The sequence below is a fragment of the Bemisia tabaci genome, chromosome 2, assembly GCF_918797505.1.
Source record: "Bemisia tabaci chromosome 2, PGI_BMITA_v3".
NCBI classification, from domain to species: Eukaryota; Metazoa; Arthropoda; class Insecta; order Hemiptera; family Aleyrodidae; genus Bemisia; species Bemisia tabaci.
In genome coordinates, this window is record NC_092794.1 from 63832548 (window position 1) to 63855853 (window position 23306).

The 23306-nt window shown below is 36.1% G+C and overlaps 3 protein-coding genes across 4 annotated transcripts; 1 reads left to right on the plus strand and 2 right to left on the minus strand.

Annotated features, from left to right (window-relative positions):
* Window positions 1–1462: 1462 nt before the first annotated feature.
* On the minus strand, window positions 1463–12359 carry Syx7 (syntaxin 7). Of its 2 annotated transcripts, none has more exons than XM_019055132.2 (8): window positions 12198–12359; window positions 10567–10769; window positions 10371–10440; window positions 9139–9232; window positions 8088–8265; window positions 7167–7300; window positions 5548–5703; window positions 1463–4994 (listed from the first exon to the last, which is right to left on the minus strand). In XM_019055132.2, the coding sequence occupies exons 2-8, from the start codon at window positions 10682–10684 to the stop codon at window positions 4899–4901; spliced, it is 846 nt and encodes a 281-aa protein (XP_018910677.1). In that variant the 5' UTR covers window positions 10685–10769; window positions 12198–12359; the 3' UTR covers window positions 1463–4898. The 2 variants fall into 2 exon arrangements, with proteins under 2 accessions (XP_018910677.1, XP_018910678.1); XM_019055133.2 differs by lacking the exon at window positions 12198–12359 and adding an exon at window positions 12036–12191.
* A 170-nt stretch (window positions 12360–12529) lies between these two features.
* Window positions 12530–19977, minus strand: LOC140223848 (uncharacterized). Its single transcript, XM_072296040.1, has 5 exons — window positions 19652–19977; window positions 18233–18411; window positions 15696–15898; window positions 14653–14754; window positions 12530–12718 (listed from the first exon to the last, which is right to left on the minus strand). Exons 2-5 carry the CDS (start codon window positions 18335–18337, stop codon window positions 12634–12636), a joined length of 495 nt encoding a protein of 164 aa, XP_072152141.1. The 5' UTR covers window positions 18338–18411; window positions 19652–19977; the 3' UTR covers window positions 12530–12633.
* Window positions 19861–22973, plus strand: LOC109039544 (uncharacterized). The gene is made up of 3 exons (XM_019055043.2): window positions 19861–20007; window positions 21174–21361; window positions 22168–22973. The coding sequence occupies exons 1-3, from the start codon at window positions 19861–19863 to the stop codon at window positions 22277–22279; spliced, it is 447 nt and encodes a 148-aa protein (XP_018910588.2). The 3' UTR covers window positions 22280–22973.
* Window positions 22974–23306: the final 333 nt, after the last annotated feature.

Genomic DNA, 23306 nt, shown 5'->3' on the forward strand with positions numbered 1-23306 from the left:
ATGAGAATGATTTGAAAGATTGCTCTAGGACCATTGTCATGCACAACCTAGGCAACAACTTAGGTTACTTAGACGTTTTGAGTTTTTCCAAATTTTGAAAATTGTTTGCAGACATCTGAAAGGCCAGTTGCCAGTAGCAAAAACAGCTTGTGCCACATTCATAAGTGGTCTCAGGGCTGTTCAGAAAAAAAGGGTTCATAATTTGAGGGACGTTTGCGCCCCTTTTCTTAAGAGGAATGCATTAAGGGCGCTTTTCCATTGTAATTGAATGAGCAAAGTGCCCCTCCAGCATCTTACCTATGTTAAAATCATGACCAAAAATATTGAAAGGAGTGTTATTTTTGTTTTTTGTAGTAATTTTTTTCATTAATATTCTTTCTGTAAGAAATGGCTCATTTAAAAAAAGAAAGAAAGAAAAAACATAAAAGCTAATTAATTAATTTTGGCTCACACTCAAGCTGACTGGTACCTTCTGCAAACTTTTCGGATGGTGAAGCTCGGAAAACATGTTTATTTCACTTACTTTTCTTCCTTTTTCGCCCGATGCAAATTCGGTTGTCACTATTTACACATTTATACTATTTAGTATAAATACTATTTAGTATAAATGTATAAATAGTGACAACCGAATTTGCATCGGGTGAAAAAGGAAGAAAAGTAAGTGACCATAGTTCCCGATAAAGAAAACAAAGAAGTAGTAACCATGTTTATTTCAGTTTACAATGTTGTAAATTTGATGCCACATTTATTTTAGTGCAGAAGAACTAACCATTTGTAATTTGTGAACTTGCGTAAGATTTTCCTGGAATTTTCAGAGTTTATTCTTTAAGTATTTCATGAACAATATCTTAAACATTGAACTTATAGAGGAAATTTTGTAAAACTATAGTTATGGTAGGTACGTATTTTTCTAGTTTCATATTGGTCATTTCATAGAATTAATACTTTTCTCAGAAACCAACAAACAATATCCATAGAGCCTCTTCTTATTCATGCATTTCTTCTCTTTAATCCAAACTTTCCTTGTTTTCAATAAATGTTAATTCTCAAAACTTCAATTCATGACCAGTGTGCTTTATTACTGATGTTTCATTTTTCCTCCTTGCTACATTGAATTAATAGCATTTTAAATATTTTATCAGAAATATTGAAAGTGCTAATGCTCTGACACACTCCTATTTATGAACTTAAAATCTAGAGAAGTGCATTTTTTTGTGATGCAGAGTTCAAACCCTTGAATGCATGCTTTTCAATTTTTGTTCCTCTCTTAATATCTATGTTTAATGATCTCATTATTTAGATGCAAACATGGAAATTTTAAATTTCCCTTTGTTTCGAATTTTACATTAAATTACATATCAAGCTTGATCGTGAATTTTTATTTTACATTTTTTTGATGATTTTTTTCTTGCCTTGTATTGGGAAGGGGGGGGGGGGGTTGAAATTAAGAAGACAGTCGAAATTTAACTGAAATATATAATATGTATATTTAAAATAAAAATAATAAAAATTCAAACGGATACAAATAATACTAGCCTGCACTAAAGAACCTGTAATAAATAGTGAAATAAGACTGAATTAGGGCACAACCAGGGTACCCAACAGTAAAGTTTCACCGAGGAATAAAATTGAGACTATTTTCTGTGTGAGGATCTAAAACACAATATTTCACTGAAACATTCTTGAATGCTCATCGTAGCTAAAGATGTAGCACCGACACTTGATAAGCACAAAAAATTAACCATCATCGGCTAAATGCGACTTGAACATACCAATTGAAATCATATGTAAATGGAAAGGACAAAAGAGTCGTACAAAAATGCCGATCTTTAATTTTGATGAAAGAATGGTATATTTAATCTATAAAAGCTGATCTAAAGACATAGTATAGATGTAATAAGGACAAAGAAAACCACGAGCAGCCCATGACACATACTAGAGATGAAAAATAATGCTAAAATGCGGAGAATAAGGCTCAAAAAGGTGAAAAGAGCCCGAAGCGCTTCAGCCAGTTATGCAGCTATTATTAACCCCAGGAAAAATAAAACGAACCAATGTTAATAGTAGGTTAATGTGAGTTAGTTTATTTTCGTCAGATTGATGATGGCTGCATACTTGCCTGAAAAATTTTGAGTTCGTTTGATCTTTCTCACCCTTGTTTACTGCCTTGTAGCGCTGTTCTACATCTTACACATAGAATAACAAGGTTTTCTAATTTTTTTCCCTTCTTCACATTTGGTAGCATAATTGCATATCTTGACCTAAACCTTAGTTTTCTGAGTCCTTGGAAGGATACTTATGATTTTTTATTGTTCAGTTCAGCTGGGACGGAATTGCCTCTCTTTCATCAGAGCACTCCAATGATGATAAATATGTACCTACTAACAAATGCATTATTTTGATGATAAGGACTGACTTAGGACAGAAGTTGAGAGTAACACTGAATATCCTCCTCTTCTAGATTGCATTACCCAATTTATAGAAACTCTATTAAGTAGAAATTCACCTGCTCTCTGCTCAGTGATACTTAAAGGTAAATGAGAGTTGATTGTTTCAAAGATTTTTTAAAATAATACTTTTAAAATGAAATAACAAACATGTGTAAGAACAAAAAATAATTAAAATGTTAAAAACCATTGGTAAAATAAATGAACTCGAGAGTGAGACACCACTGGTGTTTCCCTTAAAATCTTCTCAGCAAGACAAAAAAAATCATTAAAACTATCGATGGACCTGTAGACAAGGTATGAGACAGAAAAACTCGTCACATGTTTCTCTTCAGAATCTTAGGTGGAAAACAATGACAATTGGAAGTTTGGAAATTAACTCCTGAACGAGATTTTGACAAGTATTTCCATTATAAATACCATGGAAGTTAGATTGTACAATAATGTACTTTGTATTCTAGCCATTTAACCGGAGTTAATAAAAAATATTTATATCTTAAAAGAAAAAGGTTAAAAATGTACCTATGTCATAACACGCAAAATTGGAATTCGTAGGGTTATTTTATATTTTGTTTGTATCTTTAACCTTTTTCCATTGTATTCAACACATGCAAGATGCACCTCAAAAGTTATTTACAACTTGTTTATGAGTTCATTCTGAGGGTTTCTGTCAGAAAATTTATTTTCCTTGTAAAATTTTGAAGAGAGAACGTCCTGCACATTGCTTTCATTCATACCTTGCCTACAGACCTATTAAAAGGCTTGCAGAATCAACATTGAATAAAAGGAAACTATTTTTAGAATTTTGATTGATATTTCAGGAATCTTAAGAGGGGCAAGAATCTAAAATAGGATAGGATAATATGCTTAGGTACCTTCTTTTTACATTCTATTATTGATATTTTTCTGCATGCGACAAATCAAGACCATGAATAAGCTTTAATATCATACATTATCCTTGTACATCCAGAATGAGGCTTGAAAAGTAATACATCAGGATTTTTCAAATATTTCAGTGATGGAAACCACTGCTACTTTCCACACCATGAATGATAATTACCTGAAAGACCTAATTATCTGTTAAACCCAAACCGAGCCTATCGCGGCATGAAACTATTGGTTTGCCATTTGATCTGTCGCTTTGTTAACCAGTCTTTTTGCCCATTGACTGAAGAAAATTGACACGAAATTTTTTTTCAAATTTCAATACTGATTAATTTTCACACTGATTTTAGATTTAGCTGACAGTACCATTGAAAAACGTAACAATGGCTAAAATCGAAAAATGCGTATTTCAGATGGCGCCGTTGTAAATTTGTACTCACGTTTTATTTTTTTGAAGAGTAACACACAAAAAGTTCTGCCTAACATTCTCTATGTATTATCCTCACTCAGTCTAAAAACATCATAGTAAATTGCAAGGAAATATTTTTATAAGTTTTGCTTGAAGAAATTAAAACAATAATCAGAGATTTTTAAACGTTGCAATCAAGATACGCATTTTTCTAAAACTTAGCTATCGATCTTTGATTAAGAACAGATGTATTGGTAAAATACAGACACACATCATACCATCTTTACATGTTGTCATTCACAAAGTCTGAGCTAATGTCCGAAAAAATAGTTCCTAATTCATTTGCACAAACTATAGTACAGTACAGGGATGACTGAAAAGTTTTTTGGAAAAGAGAGAAGTAATGATACTGCTCAAGAGAGATAGGAGAGTCTTGAAGGATTTTCTGAGGAAATTGGAAAGAGTAGGCTCTTCTTACACATCTGCCAAAGAGTGCTTATGTTACACCTCATTATGGTGATTGGTCATTCTGCAAAATGGCCAATTTTTGGTCCATTCCACAAAAAAGGCGATAAAAAATGATTCATGCTTACACCAACAATTTTTCTCTAATATCCAACATCAGTCGATATTTTTTGTCAATTTTTGCATGTTTTAAGATGAAAATTTGTCAACAGCCCATTCGCAAAATGAGCCGATTTCCTGTTGTCCATTCCAGAGGAGAGGCAATCACAATAACAGGGTGTAACACTTACACCACAATAACCAAAATCCTTCAGCTTTCAAAAAATATTTTCATTACCTGTGCTAACAACCACTTATATCAATTGAAAGTGCAAATGCTATCTAACATCAACAAAAGGAAAGTTTTTCAAGTCATCAGACTATACTGGGGAAAAGTAAAAACTTTCCCCACTTGCGTGACCTCAATTTGGTGAGTGCAATTTGCAGAGCAAGTGATCAGCAAGTACAAAAGCACAAAATTTGACTCATACAAAGATTGTTGCCGTTTGGCAGTGAATCTCGTAAGCTCTGAAGGATTAAGTGAAAATAATGACACAAGTAAGTTAGAGTTTACAATAATAAACTAAAAACACAAGTGAACCATGATCGGCTGTAGAAAATTTCATTATTGACTTCTGAAAAGGTTTAGGCAACTAATCTCGACTCCAGAGGATGAAGACTAAAATCATGACAAATGTAAAAGTACCAATTATACTGTAGCACAGACACTTCTGTCTCCGGAGTTTATTCTGAAACAAAATCATTAAGTTAAAAATTAATTGATGCCCTAGAGATTACATTTAATCATGAACAATAATATCCAAGACCAATCCACACAAGTCAGTCATGGTGCATCTTTTTGAAATCCACTTTCCCATTCGGCCTTAATGAGGCTGCATCCAGTGTAATGTCACATTGGCTGCTCCAATAAGAAATACATTGCAAACAGCAAGTTCTACCTCACTGCGTAGTGTACCTCCAAAATTCATCTGCGGGAATAACTTAACTGAGTAGAATAGTCTTGCTAATAACTTGATCATCCGATGAATTGTAACAGCAGCCCAAGTTGCATAGTGCAAACGCTGGATAGTTGAAAATTCATAAAAACATAGTTGAATCTCACAACTGAATGAAGGAGAAGTGAGTTCAACTATTTGTTTTGAAGTGCTGCTGAATTTTTCATCATCAAGTTCACAAATAAAATGGGCATGGTATTTCTAATCAAGAATAAGTTTGACCTCAGGAATTTTAAAGATCAATTTTTTTGTATCTGGGAGGAAAAAGAATGCGATAATCACTCACCGATAGTCTACTAGCTTCTCGAAGATGGTTGGCACCTTGCTGCACATTTATACCCGTGTTTTCCACGTGGGCTTCTATACTATCTACAATCTCACCTTGACTATGCACTAACACAGCCAGTTCTTTGAAGATCTGATTTGCATCACTTATTTCACCCTGAAAAAAAGAGGAAATAAATGAACAAGTTTCCAATTCCTCATTTTAACTCCTCGACAATTTTAGCCAGTGGGTCGAATGAAAAATAATCTTTGGCAACAACAATGGGCCTGTTGCATGCAAGAGATACAGCCGCGCGAATAGACTTTATAGAGGTTAAATGACACGAAAATTACGATGGTCACATTAAAAAAGGCTGAAATACACTCCTTACTGTGCAATTTGCGTTGTTAGGAACGCGCTTTTTCAAATTTCCCGCGTCTGGGGGCAGTTTTCTAATCACCGGAAACGAGCAAACGGCGGGCTCGGTGATTTCCGGAAGATGCCGAGTCGTTGTTGTTGTTGTTATTTTTTCCTTCAGTTTGTTTACAAACCCAACGTGATCTCCTATAGTGGTCCATATACGCTTTATGCGGTAACCAAATCGATCAACTTTTAAATATCCAACGCAATCCTTCTACATTTCATTTCACGATGTCACGAGCTCTGATTTTTAGGTTATGTTGTCAGTTTTAGTTGACCGGAAATAGCCGCGAGTTGCCGTTAATTGTTTCCGTCAGAAAACTGCCCCCAGACGCGGGAAATTTGAAAAAGCGCGCTCCTAACAACACAAATTGCACAAGAAGGAGTGTATTTCAGACTTTTTTAATGTGACCATCGTAATTTTCGTGTCATTTAACCGCTAAAAAGTCTATTCGCACGGCTGTACCTCTTGCATGCAACAGGCCCATTGCATTGGCATCTAAGAAAAAGAACAAGAAGGTAGAATAGTGCTGGGCCAACATTATATTGAAGGAAAATCAAAGCCAGAAAAAATAAAAATAAAAAATAAATAAATAAAGAAGTAGATAAAAAATTAGAAGTACAATGAACTGGAAAGGGAGGGGTGCTAAGCTCCGGTGGTTGCATTAGAAATACTTAATGATAAACTTAGATGTAAAATAAAAGTAAAACTTCACATTTATACAGTGGAGAAGAGAATTATGTAACATGGGACTTTGCTTCGGAATTTACTCAAGATGTGCATACTTCACCAAAAGCTTGATGGAGGAAATAATGAAAACAATTAGCGAGACTGTTTTTATAGAATTGAGATCTTAACAAATTTTTTTTTGAAAATTTATGATGGTGGTTTTCAAAGGATTACCAACATCAAAGTTGGATGCACTCACCAGCAATCTTGTAGATGATGACCTGAAATAAATACTAGATTTATTTTGAGGAAAAATACCTGAATTTTTAATCCTCATTAAGCAAATAGAATGGTGGCTTTGGATTTAAATGCAATATGTAATTAGAGCTTGAATGTTTAGTTTTCAATTCCTGTCTTTTACGGCACAATTCAAAAGAGCTCCTGTCCAAACTTCTTTTAAAACGAGGGATGTTTATCTCCTGCATAACTTCAACTCCAACCAGATAACTAGAGTGAAAGCCAATGGGAAGGTATGAATGAGGAAACTTACCTCTAATTGTCTAATAGCTTTCTCTTGCTCAATCTGCATACGAAGTTCCTCTTCGTCTATTTCCAGTTGCCTCTGAGCTTGCATTCGCTCACTATTTGAGTCTCGAAGCTCTATAAGATTGGAATGTCTACTCTCTGCAAAGAGAAGCAATATTTTTATAAAATTGTAAAAGGCCAAGTAATTCAACAAAATCAAATTTTATATAGAGAGGAAAGATATGGCAGGCCTAAAAAAGAAACTGAGAAAAATCTGAGCAAAAATGCTTATAAACAAGTAATCTTTTAACATTGCCTTTAAGGTATCCATTATAAAAGATGTTGTTCTAAAGTGTATCTAGTGCATTTTTATCACTTTTAAAAACTTCAGATTGAAAACAGGTAAAAAGAACTCAATGACCACAGTGGCAAATCGATAGTGAAACTGCAATAACGCAAAATCTTGTTTGCAGTGTTTCAAAATCTCCACTCCTATTTTATTTTATCATACGAGAACGTACCATCACTATTGCATGAAATTTTCGCCAAGTATTTTTCAAACCGAGAAGAAAATCAAAGAAGTTTTTAAGACACAAAATTGTGTATTTTTCTATTCGAAAAATAAATCATGACAGGGGAGCTGCAGTGTCGCAAACTGATTACAGTTTACCCTTGACATGCATGATGCAGCACTTTCAGGACCCATGTTCATCATTTACCTATGATACACAAAACTAACCTTTCTTCAAATAATACTTTTATTAGCATTCAGATAAACTTACAAAATTGCAGTAAAAAAGCATAGGAAATTTAAGGAAAGAAATGAAAATTTATTCCCTTATAAAAGAGATATGTAAGTGCACAACAATACATGAATTGCTTATAAACAATAATGATTAGAAAAGGATGAGAGGCAATACATACTTGTTGTTAAGCAAAAACTAACCTCTGAAAGGATCATCATTGGATGGCGGTCCTGGAATTTTGATGGACACAGAATCTGCTCTTCCTTTCTTTAATTCCTCACTCTCTTTTTGCAAGGTCTTTTTCTGAGTCTCTCGAAAAGCATTCAATACAGTTGTGAATTCATCAAAGAGCCTGTCCTTTTGCATTTTGCATTGTCTCTGAAATGAGTTCCACAAAAATGTGAAAGAGATGTGCAGGGAGGAAGAAAATAGTGGTAAAGAGAGGCAATTATAGTTTTAATTCTAGGTATGGAGGGAAGAAATATGCCCTTTTCAAACATTGCAAGTGTTTTACCGAAAGTGGGGGTCATCGGTGCATCGCTCATCGATGATTGTGAAATATGTTGCAAAAACCCTCATCGATAACCCCCACTTTCAACTTAAAACTTGCAACGTGTGCAAAGGGCAATACTGATGTGTACAGATTTCCTGCCCAAAAGAAAGTGGTTGCGAGAAGGTTGTCACAATATCACTAAAAAAATCTATGTTGTACCAATGTTCTTGTAACGTTTTTATAACATTATTTTTGGCAGTGGCCGGTTGGGTTATTGAAAAACAAGGAATGCAAACTAGGAGTAGAAATTTCTGAGCGGTTAAAAATTTTGAAACTCAGTAGAGAGTTATCAAAATTACGAGACATGAATTAAATCCACCCAAATAGGGATTGGCTGAATCATATCGAATGTTGCCTAATTTCTTACATGTTTTACTTCTTTAACAGAAAAGTAATCATTCTTTTGACTTGAAATTTTGTGAAAGCATTCTTCATTAGCCAGGGAAATGTACAGGAAGTTTCAAGGCATTAGGTTGCTTAGTTCTCTGTTAAGAAGATAAAACTTGAGAGGACACTCAGGCAACGAGAAACGCAGTTAGGCTAATTGATGTTGAATCCATTTAAATCAAAATGCTGAATTTAAAGATCGTATTTCTATTATCAGCTCATGAGTACTACTTGCACCTTTTTGCACAGCTTAAGTGATATTTATAAAATCATATTAAAAGAGCTCGGAGTGATGACAGAAATTGACTGACCTGCTCAAGAGGTGGAATTGGGATATCAGCAAGTTCTTTGATATTCTCACTTGTATCTTTGACCAGCTGCTGCGTGTAATGTTGAATTTGATGGCTGAAAAATCGAATAAATAAACATTAAATGGTCCAGCAACCTTTTCTGATGAGCTAGATTCATTTCTGATAATCCCATTACTATAATGGACCTGTTGCAAACTTTTGCTAAAGCAAAAATAAGAGTTGCTACTCGTAGAAAGTGTCTCAAAAATCACAATGAGCGCATCGGCAAACTCTGAAATGCACTCCTTACTTCACAATTTGCTCTAGAAATTTGCGTTTTTTTCAAGCTTTCCGCTTCAAAAACGATACCATGGCACAGGTGAACATTTCGTTAGAGGAGTCATTCCATCTAACCCCTGCTCACAAGGATATTACACAATATTCAACATAGCCAACATCAATCCGCCAAAACACATGTGATGGGACAATAATTCTAACCACCTGATAACAATCGGCGAGTTTACATTCACACTTTCCTCGCGTTGTTAGATATCCGTGTTGATTGACTTCCTGCTCTCCTCAACTTGCGTGCGGAAGCGTCAGCCATGTTGAGCAGGGATTGAATGGAACAAATCCTAAAATGTTCACCTGTGCTGTAATATCCTTTTTGAAGCGGGAATCTTAAAAAAACGCAAATTTCTTGCGCAGATAGTGAAATTAGGAGTGCATTTTAGAGTTTGCCGATGCGCTCATCTTAATTTTTGAAACATTATCTATAAGGAACATCTCTTATTTTTGCTCTAACAAAAGTTTGCAAGAGGCCCATTGTTTAGTGATCATTTCACCTTTAAGAATACAGACATCTATTTAAAACAACTGATTTTCACGGTGTAAGGCGAGACGTGGTTGATTTGCTTGGTTCATAAAAGTTTTACTGATCTTAATACATTCCAACAAATTGGGGTCAGTTTGAATCATTGATTGATATTTTCTTGTCTTCAGTTTTTTGTCTTAGGTACTTACTTTTTCTGTAATTAAATTCTTCAATTAAGTATAGCAAAGAGTCATTGTTTTAGTGATGGAATCATTCATTACATAATACCATGCATTTCTCTGATTTGTTTTCTGGTGTAAATATTGAATTTACAATCTGTTCTGAGTTAACAATAAAAAGCATCCTTCGACACGAGATAAAAAATGGCTTTGATTATAAAGAGAGCTAAGACTAATGAATTAACAAATTAGATACTTACAGTTTCTGCCTGGAATTAGCAGAATCTTGTGGAGTCCCCAGCTGACTCACCATTTTTTTCATGGAGGATACTGGAAAAAGAAAACAATCGGTAACATTAGTTGAGGTATTCTTTCCGGAACTTGCAAGACTACAAGATTTTTACTTTCATGATAACAAAGCTAGTTGCGAAATGATTAGGGGGTTCAAGTGCTTACCATTTTGGGAGATTTTCTGGATATTAGTTCCGATGGTATGAGCAACCTTCTGGAAGTCTTTTTCTCTACCATATCCCGTGCTGTTGTACGAAGACGGTCCATAGTTACCACTATCCATCTTTTTAACTTATGATGTAAACCAGAAAAAGAAGAAAGGTGCTCACTTTATCTAGATGCAAAGCTGATCAAAAACCAAGTGACTCCTAAATGTTGAAACATACAAAATGATTACTTTATATTACTCGATTGAAGATAATGACCAAAAATAATCACTATACAAACAGAATATAGTACATAAACTTTTCTTCAAAGCATCACAAACATGACAGTGAAACAGGTACTTCTAGATTTCAAATCATCTTTGAAAGATCAGCAATAATGGTTGTACCAAAATAGCACACAGTGTAAAATTTACCAAAAAGAAAGAAACAGAGAACCTATATGATCAAATTTTGATGATAATCAGACTAAAACTAGAATAAAAATTACCTACTGCCAAAAAGAACATAATGAATCGATAAAAAATCAAATGATGAAGTTTTTATGGCTGTACCTTCTTTTGATTTAACTACATAGTTTTGTCATACTCTTAAGGCAGAGATCTACTTCCAGTCTATCAAATGTTTTGAAGCTGAACCAAGTGAAACTAAATTGTAGTTTCGTAAGGAAGTGGTGTTGATACAAGGATTTTAAACCTAAACTCATTTTAAATATGAGCTTAATCAGTGGTCGAATTCTTAGTGAAGGTTAGGATTTCTACAATTCAGACAATGAACAGACAGCTGCTGCAATGGGGAAATGAACGAGAGCATCATTGAGATTGCACCTCAGACTTGTGATGTCTCAATTTCTTTCAACTGAGCAATTGTTAAACAAATAGACAACTAGCTGGTTAAAATGTAGCTGATAAAAATCTACATTTCTCACTGAATGTATATACCATATTTCTTGTCGGAATGGATTAAGGTGACAATGTTTACAAATCCAACTGATTGGAAAATTGTCACTTCATGGGCATGATTATAAACCTCATTTACTATTGGCTTACAAAGAACTCCAAAGAAGTTGATTATCTCAAAGGTATCTTCGTACCGTGGAAAAATAAGCGTTAAGTGGCCACACCAAATAAGTTCACACACTTCCAGAATGCATCAGAGAAGATCTCCCTCCTTGATTCTTCACTTTACTTCCAATGCTAAATTTAAGGCATACGATCTTCTGTCGCACTCTAAAAGTGCGTAAATTTTCTTGGTATGGACTCTCACCGAAGCGAAAAGTGTAAATCTCGGTTCACAATTCTGATGCTACCTGACAATTACTCGGCTGATTCAGTTGCCAATAGTTTCGAAAATGATATTACAAATGTGAAAGTAAATGTTGTGCAATTAAGTGCAATTTATCTCCACGAAGCTAAAAAAAAGTGGGTGGTAGCTGATAAGTAGACAAATCAATTCATGACACCAACTTACTGACAACACCTTGGGGTTTAACACAACACAGTTTGCAGATACAAACCACGAAGTTGGAGGAAATTCACTCGAGAAATTTATAAAAGAAAGGAGAAGATGATCGCAAACTTGAACAAAGATATATAATGATTGATTTATGAAAAAAAGAACTTGAAAACTTACATCTTGCTAATGAAATTATGAAAAAACACGGACGATTGACAAGTATTTTTGTTATGGTTGTTAGTCATCGGTTGTTGATGATTACGGCACTCATCTAGATTCTTATCATCATCGTTGGCGCGAAATTCAATTTTGCGGGGAAAGTTTACAGGCGCGCAGGTCCGCAGACGCATTTTCCACCAATTTTTTATCCCAATTTGTTCATTAAAATAAAAATAAGTGCAGCTGTAAATATATGATGAATGACACTTGAATACACTGCGACCAACGTTTTTGTCAGCAAAAATGGCGGGTATTTCTTCTCAAGAAACCTATTTCTCAATTTATCAGCAGCGAGGAAACATTAAAAAAATCCAAAAGATACAGCTGCCACTCGATGGCTTGTTTGTCATCCTCTTGAGATTGTGAAACGAGTAAGTATTGTGATTTGTATTGATCAATTATTGCCATGCGTAAGGATATGCAGCAAGGACAGCGGGCAGTCATCAAATGGCTGATCACAAGAATTCCTCTGAATTGGCCTATAAGAAAATAAATGATTAAATACATAAATTAAACGCCTCCATGATATGATACCAAGCGAACCTGTTGAAACTAGTCTCTTGAATGTGAAAAATTGTAAATACGGATTTACGGAATGTTTTATATTTGACATTATTAAAAATAAAGTATAATACCATTATTATGTTATTTTACACCCACCCCCTTCTTCCAGGAGGAGAGAGTGTAGGGTGTGGGTGTGGGTGTACGCAGAAAAGTTTTCATTCAAATACAGTCTCCATGTCTCTGCTCATAAGTCATATGATTATTAGTATAATTATATATATTGAAGACGTTCTTTCTCATGGAAGTTTTCAAAATCCATAGGTATCTGCAATTATGTAAATGGAAGTACGTATGTACTTAATTCAATCCAATAGGTATAATATAGAGTCTCTCTTTCGCCAGGGCCGAATTAAGGGGATGGGAGCACATAGGTCATCGCCAATGGTGTCAAATTTAGGGGATACGCAAATTTTGAAATTTTTTTAAACATATGTAGATATGAAAAAAGATTTGGACTCAGAAAAAAAATGACAAACTAGTAAAGGCGGCAAAATCTCTCACTTCCCGACTGTATAAGTAATATCTGATTTTGTCGTCTTTCGGTAGTACAAGATTATTATCGGTATTATTATCGGTTTGCAGCTTGAATTATTTGAGTTAGGAGAGAAAGCAACCTTGTTCACACAGAGAAAGGTTTACGGAACTTAACTTTCGTGAGCTTAAGCTAGTGTGCCCTGGTAAAAATTGGCGATAAGAGCTGCGTTTCAAAATACCATATGAATTCTTATAGCCGGCTGAAGAGGGCTACAGAAAATCATATAGCTGGCTGTTGAATGCGGAGAAAATCATACGGCCGGGCTATACGAAGCGATAAAAAATTATGCAGCCGGTCTATAGTTCCTGTCGCTGGGCTTTACACTTTATCGCCTGGCTGTTGCTTCTTCGTCATCGATTATAAAAGGCTATATGAAATTGTGTAGGAATTCGTGTGCTTTGGAAATCATTAAGTTTGATACGGAACCACCTTAATATTTACACAACACACGTTATATTTTCCTATAATACATACTTTTTCATCAATTAAAACGAGATTAATCCATACAGGATGTGCAAACATTTCAAAATCATGAGTTGAATAACGCTGACTCGGCCAGATTAAATATTAGAGCCTATCACAAAGCGGAGCGGCGACGCACTGGCGCCTACAAACCTAACAGGGATACTTCACGCATTGCGCAACGCGTGAAGTATCCTTGTTAGGTTTGTAGGCGCCAATGCGCGTTTAGCGCTGGCTGCCCGCCTGCCGGACCGCGGCGTGCCATGCACGGCGCTTGAAGCAACTATTTCACACCAGAGGTACTGCACAGTATCATACGAAACTGAAGGCGCTCTAATATATTAGGAATGGCAGGCATCCATCAAAAGTACGGAGCTTTCCTCGCAAAATAAATCAAGATACTACGGCCCAAAAAGAGAGCAGTATTCCAAAAACTCATCAAGTCCTAGCATCCGTAATTAGTAACGCTTGGTATACACTTTATCGCTTGGCTGTTGCATAATCGCCATCGGCTATAAAAGGCTATAAGAAATTGTGTAACCGGCTATAGAAGCTATTGGAAATCTTACAGCCGGCCGTAGGTCTATGGTATTTTGGAACACAGATTTTACTGTCAATTTTTACCAGGATGGGCACTTGGGCAGGGCTTTCAGAAAAAATGCGCCCTCCGGCACATCCATTTGATGGTTCTTATATTGATGTTTCAAAACGGATAAGAAGGGGCGGCAAAATATAGGCAACCTACGGCGAAAAATTGGTAAATCCAGCCCTGACTTCCACCTAGAGGGACATTGATATATATAAAAAAAAAAAAATCTTTCCAATATAACATACGCATCTGTGAATACTTACGGAAATAAAATTGAAAAAAGTTGCGTCTTTACGTCATACGGATTGAATAGTGATGATTCACAGCTTGCTCTTAAAACACAAGAGCTCCCATTGAAGCCGTGCCTGCGTAATAAAAAATAAAGCATGACAATGAAGAGGGCAAAACTTGGAGGCATTCGCGAAAACCATCTCGTACAAAAAGGTAAGGAGGGGGGGAGGGGTAATCACCGGATAATACATGAACAAGTTGCAAAAATTAAAACACTTCCGCGGTGGCTTGGCTAGTAATAAAGGTTATAAAGTTGAAAGTCCTTATAGATAATCAAGCCTTCACGCTCAAAAGTGCAAATGCTGCAAACACTGGGAGAAGGAAAGCTATATGCTCAGAACTTATAGGGCAGTCGTGAAAGTATACCAAGTTGCATGCCCAATACTGCCGTGCTAAGGAAAAACGCCGTATAAACATCCGAGAGTTGACAAATTTCCTTCGAAAAAATGTATATTTTTGAGGAAAGTTATGAACCATATTCCTTGAAATTTTCAGGAACTTTAGGTGGAATTTTGAACAAAATTATCCAAAAAATAGGAAGAAAAATAGGCAAAAATTTTCCCGATAATCCGAAATTTGTCAAAGGAAATTTGACAACGCCTGAAAGTTACGGCGTTTTTCCTTAGCACAGGCAGAATAGCCCAGCTCACTCGACGTAATATACGCGGAAGCGGATATTTGGATCGCAGTAAGGAACAAAGCCACATCAGCTATTGCGAAATTTCATCGGGCAAATTAATTTTTTCCATGAAAACGGTTTTGCGTATTTTTGTATGAATTTCAGTGAATTTGCTGCATGTTACAAAGCAAATTCTGTAAAATTTTTAAAGGAATCCGAACGAACGTTCTCTTGTAAAAAATTAGATTGTCCAGTTAAATTTGGCAATAACGGATGTGGCTTGGTTCCTTTCTGCTGAACGCGGTCAAATTTTACAGATGTATGCATACACACATGGGTCCATATTTTAATTTATTCATTTATTAGTTTTTTCAAAGTGTAAGTTTTTTAACAAACCTGTTGAGGATGTTTGATATAGTTGCATGAACGTCTCTTTTCCTCAGATGAACATGCTGAGCGTATGGCAGCAAATATTCCTTCCGAGTGGCTTTCTTCTTCTTCTTTTTCACTGGTAAAATGTCCCAATTAACTCTATAGCCGATTGCGGAGGCAAATATCCTCGTGGAGGGAATCGTATTCAATTTCAACGTCACTCGCATCTGTGCAAATCATTCAAAGGGAAAAAAGGAAAGAAATAACGTATGAAAATCACAGATGAAAAGCCTGTGCGTCAAAAAGTGCCTTTTTTGGGAGCGCGGAGATTTCTTAAAAATCCGTTCCAAGCGAAACCTTTTAACAAGATAATCCTCCGGTGAAAGTTTTATAGCTCAAGTTCAAAGCTTGTTTAGGCAATAGAGCATACAGTCGTGTAGGCGCTAATATGCGTTTCACGCCAAATGACCGACTGCACTGCGTTTGGCGCAATGCGAGAAGTATTCATGCAGTCTTGTAGGCGCTAATATGGGCGGTACGCCGACCGCACCGTTTGGCGCAATGCGTGAAGTATTCCTGCAGTCTTGCAGGCGCTAATATTAGTTTAACGCTGGCCGCACTGTGTTTGGCACGATTATTCGAACTCGCGTTAGAATAGTCGCGGCATCGAATAATAGAGCTTTAAAGGCCATGCTGTGTTTCGACGCCGTTTGAGCATTCCAACGTTGCCTCGTTTCGTATTAAATATTTTTTGCCGAGAAAAGTTAGGGAAGTTCGTTATACCCACGACCTTTCTTCAATCTTTTCACTTCATTTATCATCAGAAGGTATAAGACATAGATGACTTGTCAACTAACCTAAACTAGCGTTAACATAAAAATGTGTTTATTATACAAATTTTTCCTGTTTTGCCAAACTCCTATCTTAAATTAACTTCATTTCAAATTCGCGCATTCCTGTAGCAGATGTTAAGGTTTCTATTCGCGCAATCCTTCTGCCTTTTTCGCGCAATCCTCATATATTTTCTTAAACCTTTTGCGCAATCCTGGATTACCGGTCGGATGTTGTTAGGGACGTGGAAGTTGAATAGACAGTGGACTCCAGGAATCGGACTTTTATGGTTTTGAAATCCTTCAGTCTCCCTTGGGTCTCCTTCTATTTAACCTCCCGATCCTAATCATCAACCGACCTAAATAACCGAGAAAAAAGCCTGACACGCACTGAAACAAAAATCTCGGTGTTTTTACTTATTGTTAGAAGAGGGTAAAATTACCAAGAATTCAGGGTTCTATTTGATCCCAGTTTTTTCTTGGTAAAATTACCATTTACAGAATTGGTAATTTTACCGAGAAATCTCGGTAAAATTATTGAACTTTCTTGGTAATTTTACTGGACTTTGGTAAAAACGCCAATATTTCTTATCGACTGTGGTGGGATTACCGAGATAAAATGGCAAAGTTACTGGGAATTAATTACCAATAAAAGTGGTATTCTTACCTGAAAAAAACAGTAAAAATACCGGTTTTTAGGTAAACTTACCAGTCTGTCTTGGTAAAATTACCAATAATTGGTAAAAAAAAGTGAGATGGTAAAGGTACCATCGGACCTTGGTAAAGACGCCGAGAATTTTTTTTTTCAGTGCGGGTGGTAAGGTGGTCTGGGAAACCTAGTACGGGTGGGTATTTGCGACGCTTTATCACAACTGATCGTCAGATTATGTGTAAAATAATGGTCTTAATGCCTAAGAAACATTAGTTGATTAAATTGTGCCGGATCGTTTATAAGTGGTGGCCAAAATTCCTGATTTTCCTCCGGAGAATTTTAAAATAAAGCACTTTTCTTCGACCTTTTTCAACCCATTTAGCTATTTTGGAGGGAACTGAGTCCTTAAAACTGTATTTAATAAGACCTCAGAAATCCTAAGGAAAAAAACATGGGGCGTGTGCTTACGCATTATGCACTAAAATACACTAGAAAAAGTTCAAGCTCCGCATAAGTACGGTAAGTGTCCGTCCTCCATAAAGGTAATTCAAGAAATCTTGAGCAGCGAAAGATGGCGGAACAAGCACATGCAGAGGACTTTATGAGGACCCCTTTTTGTCAAATTCGTGCCACATTTCTTTCCTTTTCTTTTGCCTCTTTAAAATTTCAAAACAATTTTGGAAATTTTTTGATGCTAGCTTGCAGCCCCGGTGCTTACTTTAGGCACCCATAGGCTAAAAACTAGATCAGAGGCTCACAAATTAGATTGAAGGGCGCGCCCCTAAGTATATTTACTTGTTGAGCATGACGAATCAAAAGGTTCGATGCATGAACATCTTATATTGAGTCATTTTTTCGTTGTTCGCAAAATTAATTAAATTCTCTTGGGCCGTGGTCTAATAATAGTTTAAACTAATGTTGGGAGATTAAAGATACACTGTTCTGTGTTCTACGTGCGAAGTAAGAGGTAGAATCTCTCTTTTAAACAACCAATAGGACTTTACCCAGGAACAAAGTCAAGCATCGAGAGTTACACGGAGATATGTTTTTTTTAGTTTAAGTATAAGAGGTACACTCACGAATACTTTACTGCCCTCTCGAATCCGAAGTTTGGTGAGCTCTGACACTATTTGTCCAGGAATGACAGCCAATAAGATCACTAGAAAAATAAATCCACTCGGCATTTCTTAAACTTGACGGTTGCCAGCGAAATGATCTAATACCGTGAGCTTCTTCAACAACAACTTTCAGTTATCACCTGTATTTGGGTCAAATAAGTATCTCAATGGTCTCACGCATGCTCCTCCTAGTTGCACTTTTCATGATCAGGTATTTTGCGATGTTGTCAGCAGTGCTTATTTAAAATGACTGTTTCCAAAACAGGACAAAATCATTTCCGCAAAGCCCCCCCCCCCCCAAAAAAAAAAAAAAAATAAAAAAATTTGAAGTTGGGAATTTCGCATGTACTTAGGTATAGTTGCATTATCAATGAAACTGCGCCAAGCGCAAAACCATAGAAAGTGCGTTACTTACACAAAAGCAGCAATAACAGCGAATCGACGACTCATTTTCATTTTAATTTTTTAGAATTTTTTCCGGTTGATAATGAAATTGTAACATTTTGACACGTTTTTTTATTTATCCTCTGTTTTTTGCAGCCTTACCCCAAATTAAGTTGATATTTTATTTTGTTACCTTACAGTCTTTGGCACGGTGTATCTTACTCCGTGTTTAGACTTCACAAAACGTACGGCGATGGTGAACACTTATCTCGATTTTGATGTTCAAAAATTTTCACGAACATTTTATTTTCATTTTTAGAAATGCATAATTTTGAATCTAATTTTTCAATCTTCTGTATTAGATGTGTTACAAAAACAGAGAAACAGGTTCTTGTTCATTAAAGAATGATTAAGACTGGAAAGTTGCTAAGGTTCGATTCGAGATAGAGTTTTGCTGGTTTTATCATTGATCTGCGCTTAAAACCCAACGATCCGTTCTTGAAAATACTTGTCAAGAGTTTCATGGAGGCTTCAATCTATGTGCCCAAAGTAGCAGTTATCATGATATGTTGCGATTTGATCGGAGAATTTATCGCAATTTTATCGAAGTCGATTTATTGGAATATTACCGGATAAAAAATTGCGATTCCATCGCATAAATTTGCAATTAACTCGATTTTATCGACGGCAATTTATCGCAATATTATCGAACAAAAAATCGTGACAAGTTGAGATAAAATTTCAATTTCTTCGAGTGCGATTTTATCGAGATAAAATTGCGACAAGATTGAAGATAAACGCTTGGATGTTGCGATCATCTTAGGGATTTTATTACCAAAAATCCTAAAAAAAAAAAAAAAAAAAAAAAAAAAAAAAAAAAAAAATCGAAATTAAATTTAAAATATTGCTATTTTCCCGTTGAAAATTGCTATTTGGGTGTATAAGGTTTGCGTGCAATATATTTCTCTCGGCAAAAATATGTCCATTCATACTTACATTCGAACAGTTATTGGTGTAGTGTCGGCAATATTATTGATTATTGGAATGCAACTCTATCAACTGGTGTAGAGGTTTATCCAGACCATGAATTCAGTAGTTCTTTGTGGCAACGTTGAAGATCCATATTTGCTTAACGGGTTGCAGTGAAATTCGAGGGCAGCGTAGCTTGGTTAGTAGGAGTAACGGCGCAGTCGAGGAGGAAGAACATGGTCACTTGGATTCGAGCAGGTCTCCTGATTTATCTATGTCAGTTTTTGGCACCTATAAGTTCGGGCAGTGACGAGGCTAAATTACACGAAGGAAAGACGAGAGAAAAAAGGGGCGCTGTGTATCCTGTTGGAACCGTCTTGCAGGTATGAGCAACCCTCCTTTCAATAGTCATATTGCGCTGATAATTAATGGGAAAGGAAACCTTAGGAACCGTCTTTAAATTTCACTGAGGTCTTCGGAGGAAGGAGGTCAAGGGTACCTGGCATGTTCCTGAATTTAAGGGTGGCCAAAGAAGTATTGGAATGGCTTCTATAAAACTTGTAAATTTTGCAAAGACAACTCTTGAAAACATTGTCAAATAATTCGTTTTAGGAAACCTTCATTGAGTATTCTTTTAAGTAAAATTTACGAGAGGTAAAATTCAAGGCAAATTAAAGTTCAGGGCAAAGAAATTAATTTTTATTAAGTTGACAAGAAACTTAGTTCACAGATAATATTAAGTTAAAATGTATCATATCAAGTGAAAATTAGAACTCATGCATTTAGACTTAAACAAAAGACAATGCGCTTCAGACAAGACAGATAAAATTGCTTTTAAAGGTCATTGCTACTAGAGTAAGGCGAAACCTGAAGTCAGGTCCTCAGTGATTAAAGTTGCCCGAGGCCTGAAAAGATTAAAGCTACAGGCAAAGAACAAATGTGTGCCACTAGCGATCAAAATATGTCTCTTCCGTGGTTCAACATGAGCAAGTTTTAAAATAATAAGGTCTTCATGCGTCAAGTAACACGCATTTGTCGGTGCGCCTACTTTTCTGCGCTGCGCGCAAGTCTCTGAAGTGATTTCTGTACTTTACCGTCTTGACGGTCCTTCGTATGGTTTGGTATGATCATTTTTTTAAATAACAACGTCTCCATGTGTCATACCAATACCCTTTGTCGACTATACAAATTGGATTACATTTTGCAATAAGGAACCACTTTTCCTGGCCCACTTTAGAAACAACATACATGCTATTGATTTTCCTATGCACATACGTGACTTTATGCTGGGAGAGCCAGAGATAGTGGTTCCTTGTGGTAAAATGTAATCCGATTTTTACAATGGACGATTCAGAGGGGCGAATCGTCCTATAACCCTCAAGAAGGAACCCCAGAAAATCAAAAACTTTTGCTGCTATTTGAACGAACGTACATCGTTTTTACCCTTAGAAAAAAATCCCTTTTAACCGTTAACGATTCCGATAAATGTTTTTTTTTCCCAGCTCCATACCCTAACCCGCAATGAACCTGGATTTTTCATTGGTTTCAGTTTTCCGTCGCTTTGGCCTACCCAATCGAGATCCCGAAACGGAAAGCGGCCACAAATTTGGGTGTCTTGATTAACATCGACTTACCATTCAACATCACACAGCTTTACCCGTACACGCCGGAAGTAGACCAGGCCCGAGCTTTGTCGCATGACGCATTATATGACGATTTGGCACGGATTCTTAGCGAGTAAGAACAATTTAGTTCTTTCATTCTATCAACTGCTTAAGTGACTCGCCCGAACTGGTTTCTTGTGAGACATCGATAATGATTTGCCCCTTTAATTTGGCAATTCGCGATTTTTCCTCAAATTAAAAACAGCTGATACTTCCTTTAAAGAGTCATCCCTGATTGCTCCTCCGTTGAAACAATGAAACTCATTCGAAATTCTTAAGACGGTAGAATATACCAATATGAATTTACATATTTTTTGTATTTGTGTTACTGCAACACCGCAAAAAATTGAAGTTGATTAAACATTCTGGATATAAAACAAGTGTGCGAGAACTCACGAAATGGTGAATTATCCGCTACGGAAAGAAGCTTTACATCTTGAAATTATATATAGTCTAGTTTAAGTGTACTTCTAAAATGTAAATTACTTAATACTCTATGTAGGCGTAATTCAAGAATAGATTTAAAAAAAAAAAAAAAAAAAAAAAAAAAAAAAAAAAAAAAAAAAAATCTTGAAATTGCTAACGTAACTGCTGCAGCAGTAAATTCAGCATTTTGTAAGTTCTCGCACACTTTTTTTACATCCAGAATGTACTCAAAATCAACTTCATTTTTTATCGGTGAATTTTTCAAATTTTCGGGTACTTTTTTTGATGAAGCGGTGCATCCGTTACTTTATTTTATTTGATTTATTCGAGAGTTTCATCAAATTGTTTAATTTGGTATGCGCGTTTCTGAGGATCAAGTATCCGCTCATGACATTTTATTATGAGGCGACTTTGATCTATGGTTACGTTGCAATCGGAATAAATGTGTTACAGGCATGGATTTAATGGTCAAGAATGTATCCTCAAAAGCATATGCCAAATAGCGGGACGGAAATCCGAAAAGGACGATCTGGGCCACAGTTTTCTTCAACTTCTTTTCAGGTGAGTTTCTCTTTATCGCGTACATTTTTTCGAAAATTCTACCCTCAACCAGACAAAGTTATGCAGAGTGTATGCACGTTAAAGAATACAATGGGAAACCCAATCTCGATTGACTTTTATTGAAAGGAGGGGTATCGTTAAGGGCCTTTTTTGGGCCCACCCTGAAATTCCTCAACTCCGCGATTTTTTGGTCATTGAAGGTCTATATTTTACGGAATGCATAATGGTTTGGTCATTTTCGATCTATTTCGGGGTCTATCACTGGCCTAAACATGGGTCTGAAGGCCGATTTTGGCGAAAAATGCGGGTTTTTCGGCATTCAAAGCGCTGTTTCATACCGATCCCTTCGGAGGACAAAAAATTCCTTCAAGTATGTTCATTAGGGATGTAAGAGAGTCACTTTGGCCAATTTTCGTTGATGTCAAACTTTGCGCTCATTGTTAAAAAAAACTTTTAAGAATTTTCCTGTTTTTCATCGTTATTTAAAATGGCTTAAAAAAGCGACTCATCTTACGCCAGAGTTTAACTTTTTTGGCAATAAATGGACGTGGGTGGTCAAAACCTTCCTCAAAAAACTTTTTTGGATTCAAAGCCCCCCAAAAAAGCCGGTGTTGCCATATTTCATTGCCTGAATTCACGGAAAACCTAGTATTTCAGAATTCGGAGGCTGCTCCTCGTCAAGAACATTCCGAGAGTTCAGAAACCTTAATTTTTCACACGCAGTGGCCACATTAGTAGGAATTTTATGCATGTTTTATCTATTTATGTATTTATCTCCCGCTGTGGCGCATCACTTTTTTCTTCATGAAGTCATAATTAATAGATGAAATAATGCAGAAATTCAAGAAAAATAACTTTCCCTCCACTATGAAAGTAAACGTCGTGCTGCAGCATTTAAACGTCACCTTGGCTTACCATCAATGGGCATCGTACTTTTCTACTATTCTACTCCTGCGTTAAAGTCCCCGAACGGTGCGGTGCTGTGTAACACAATGGTTAATGGTTACAAACCGTAGACCCTACACTGCCGT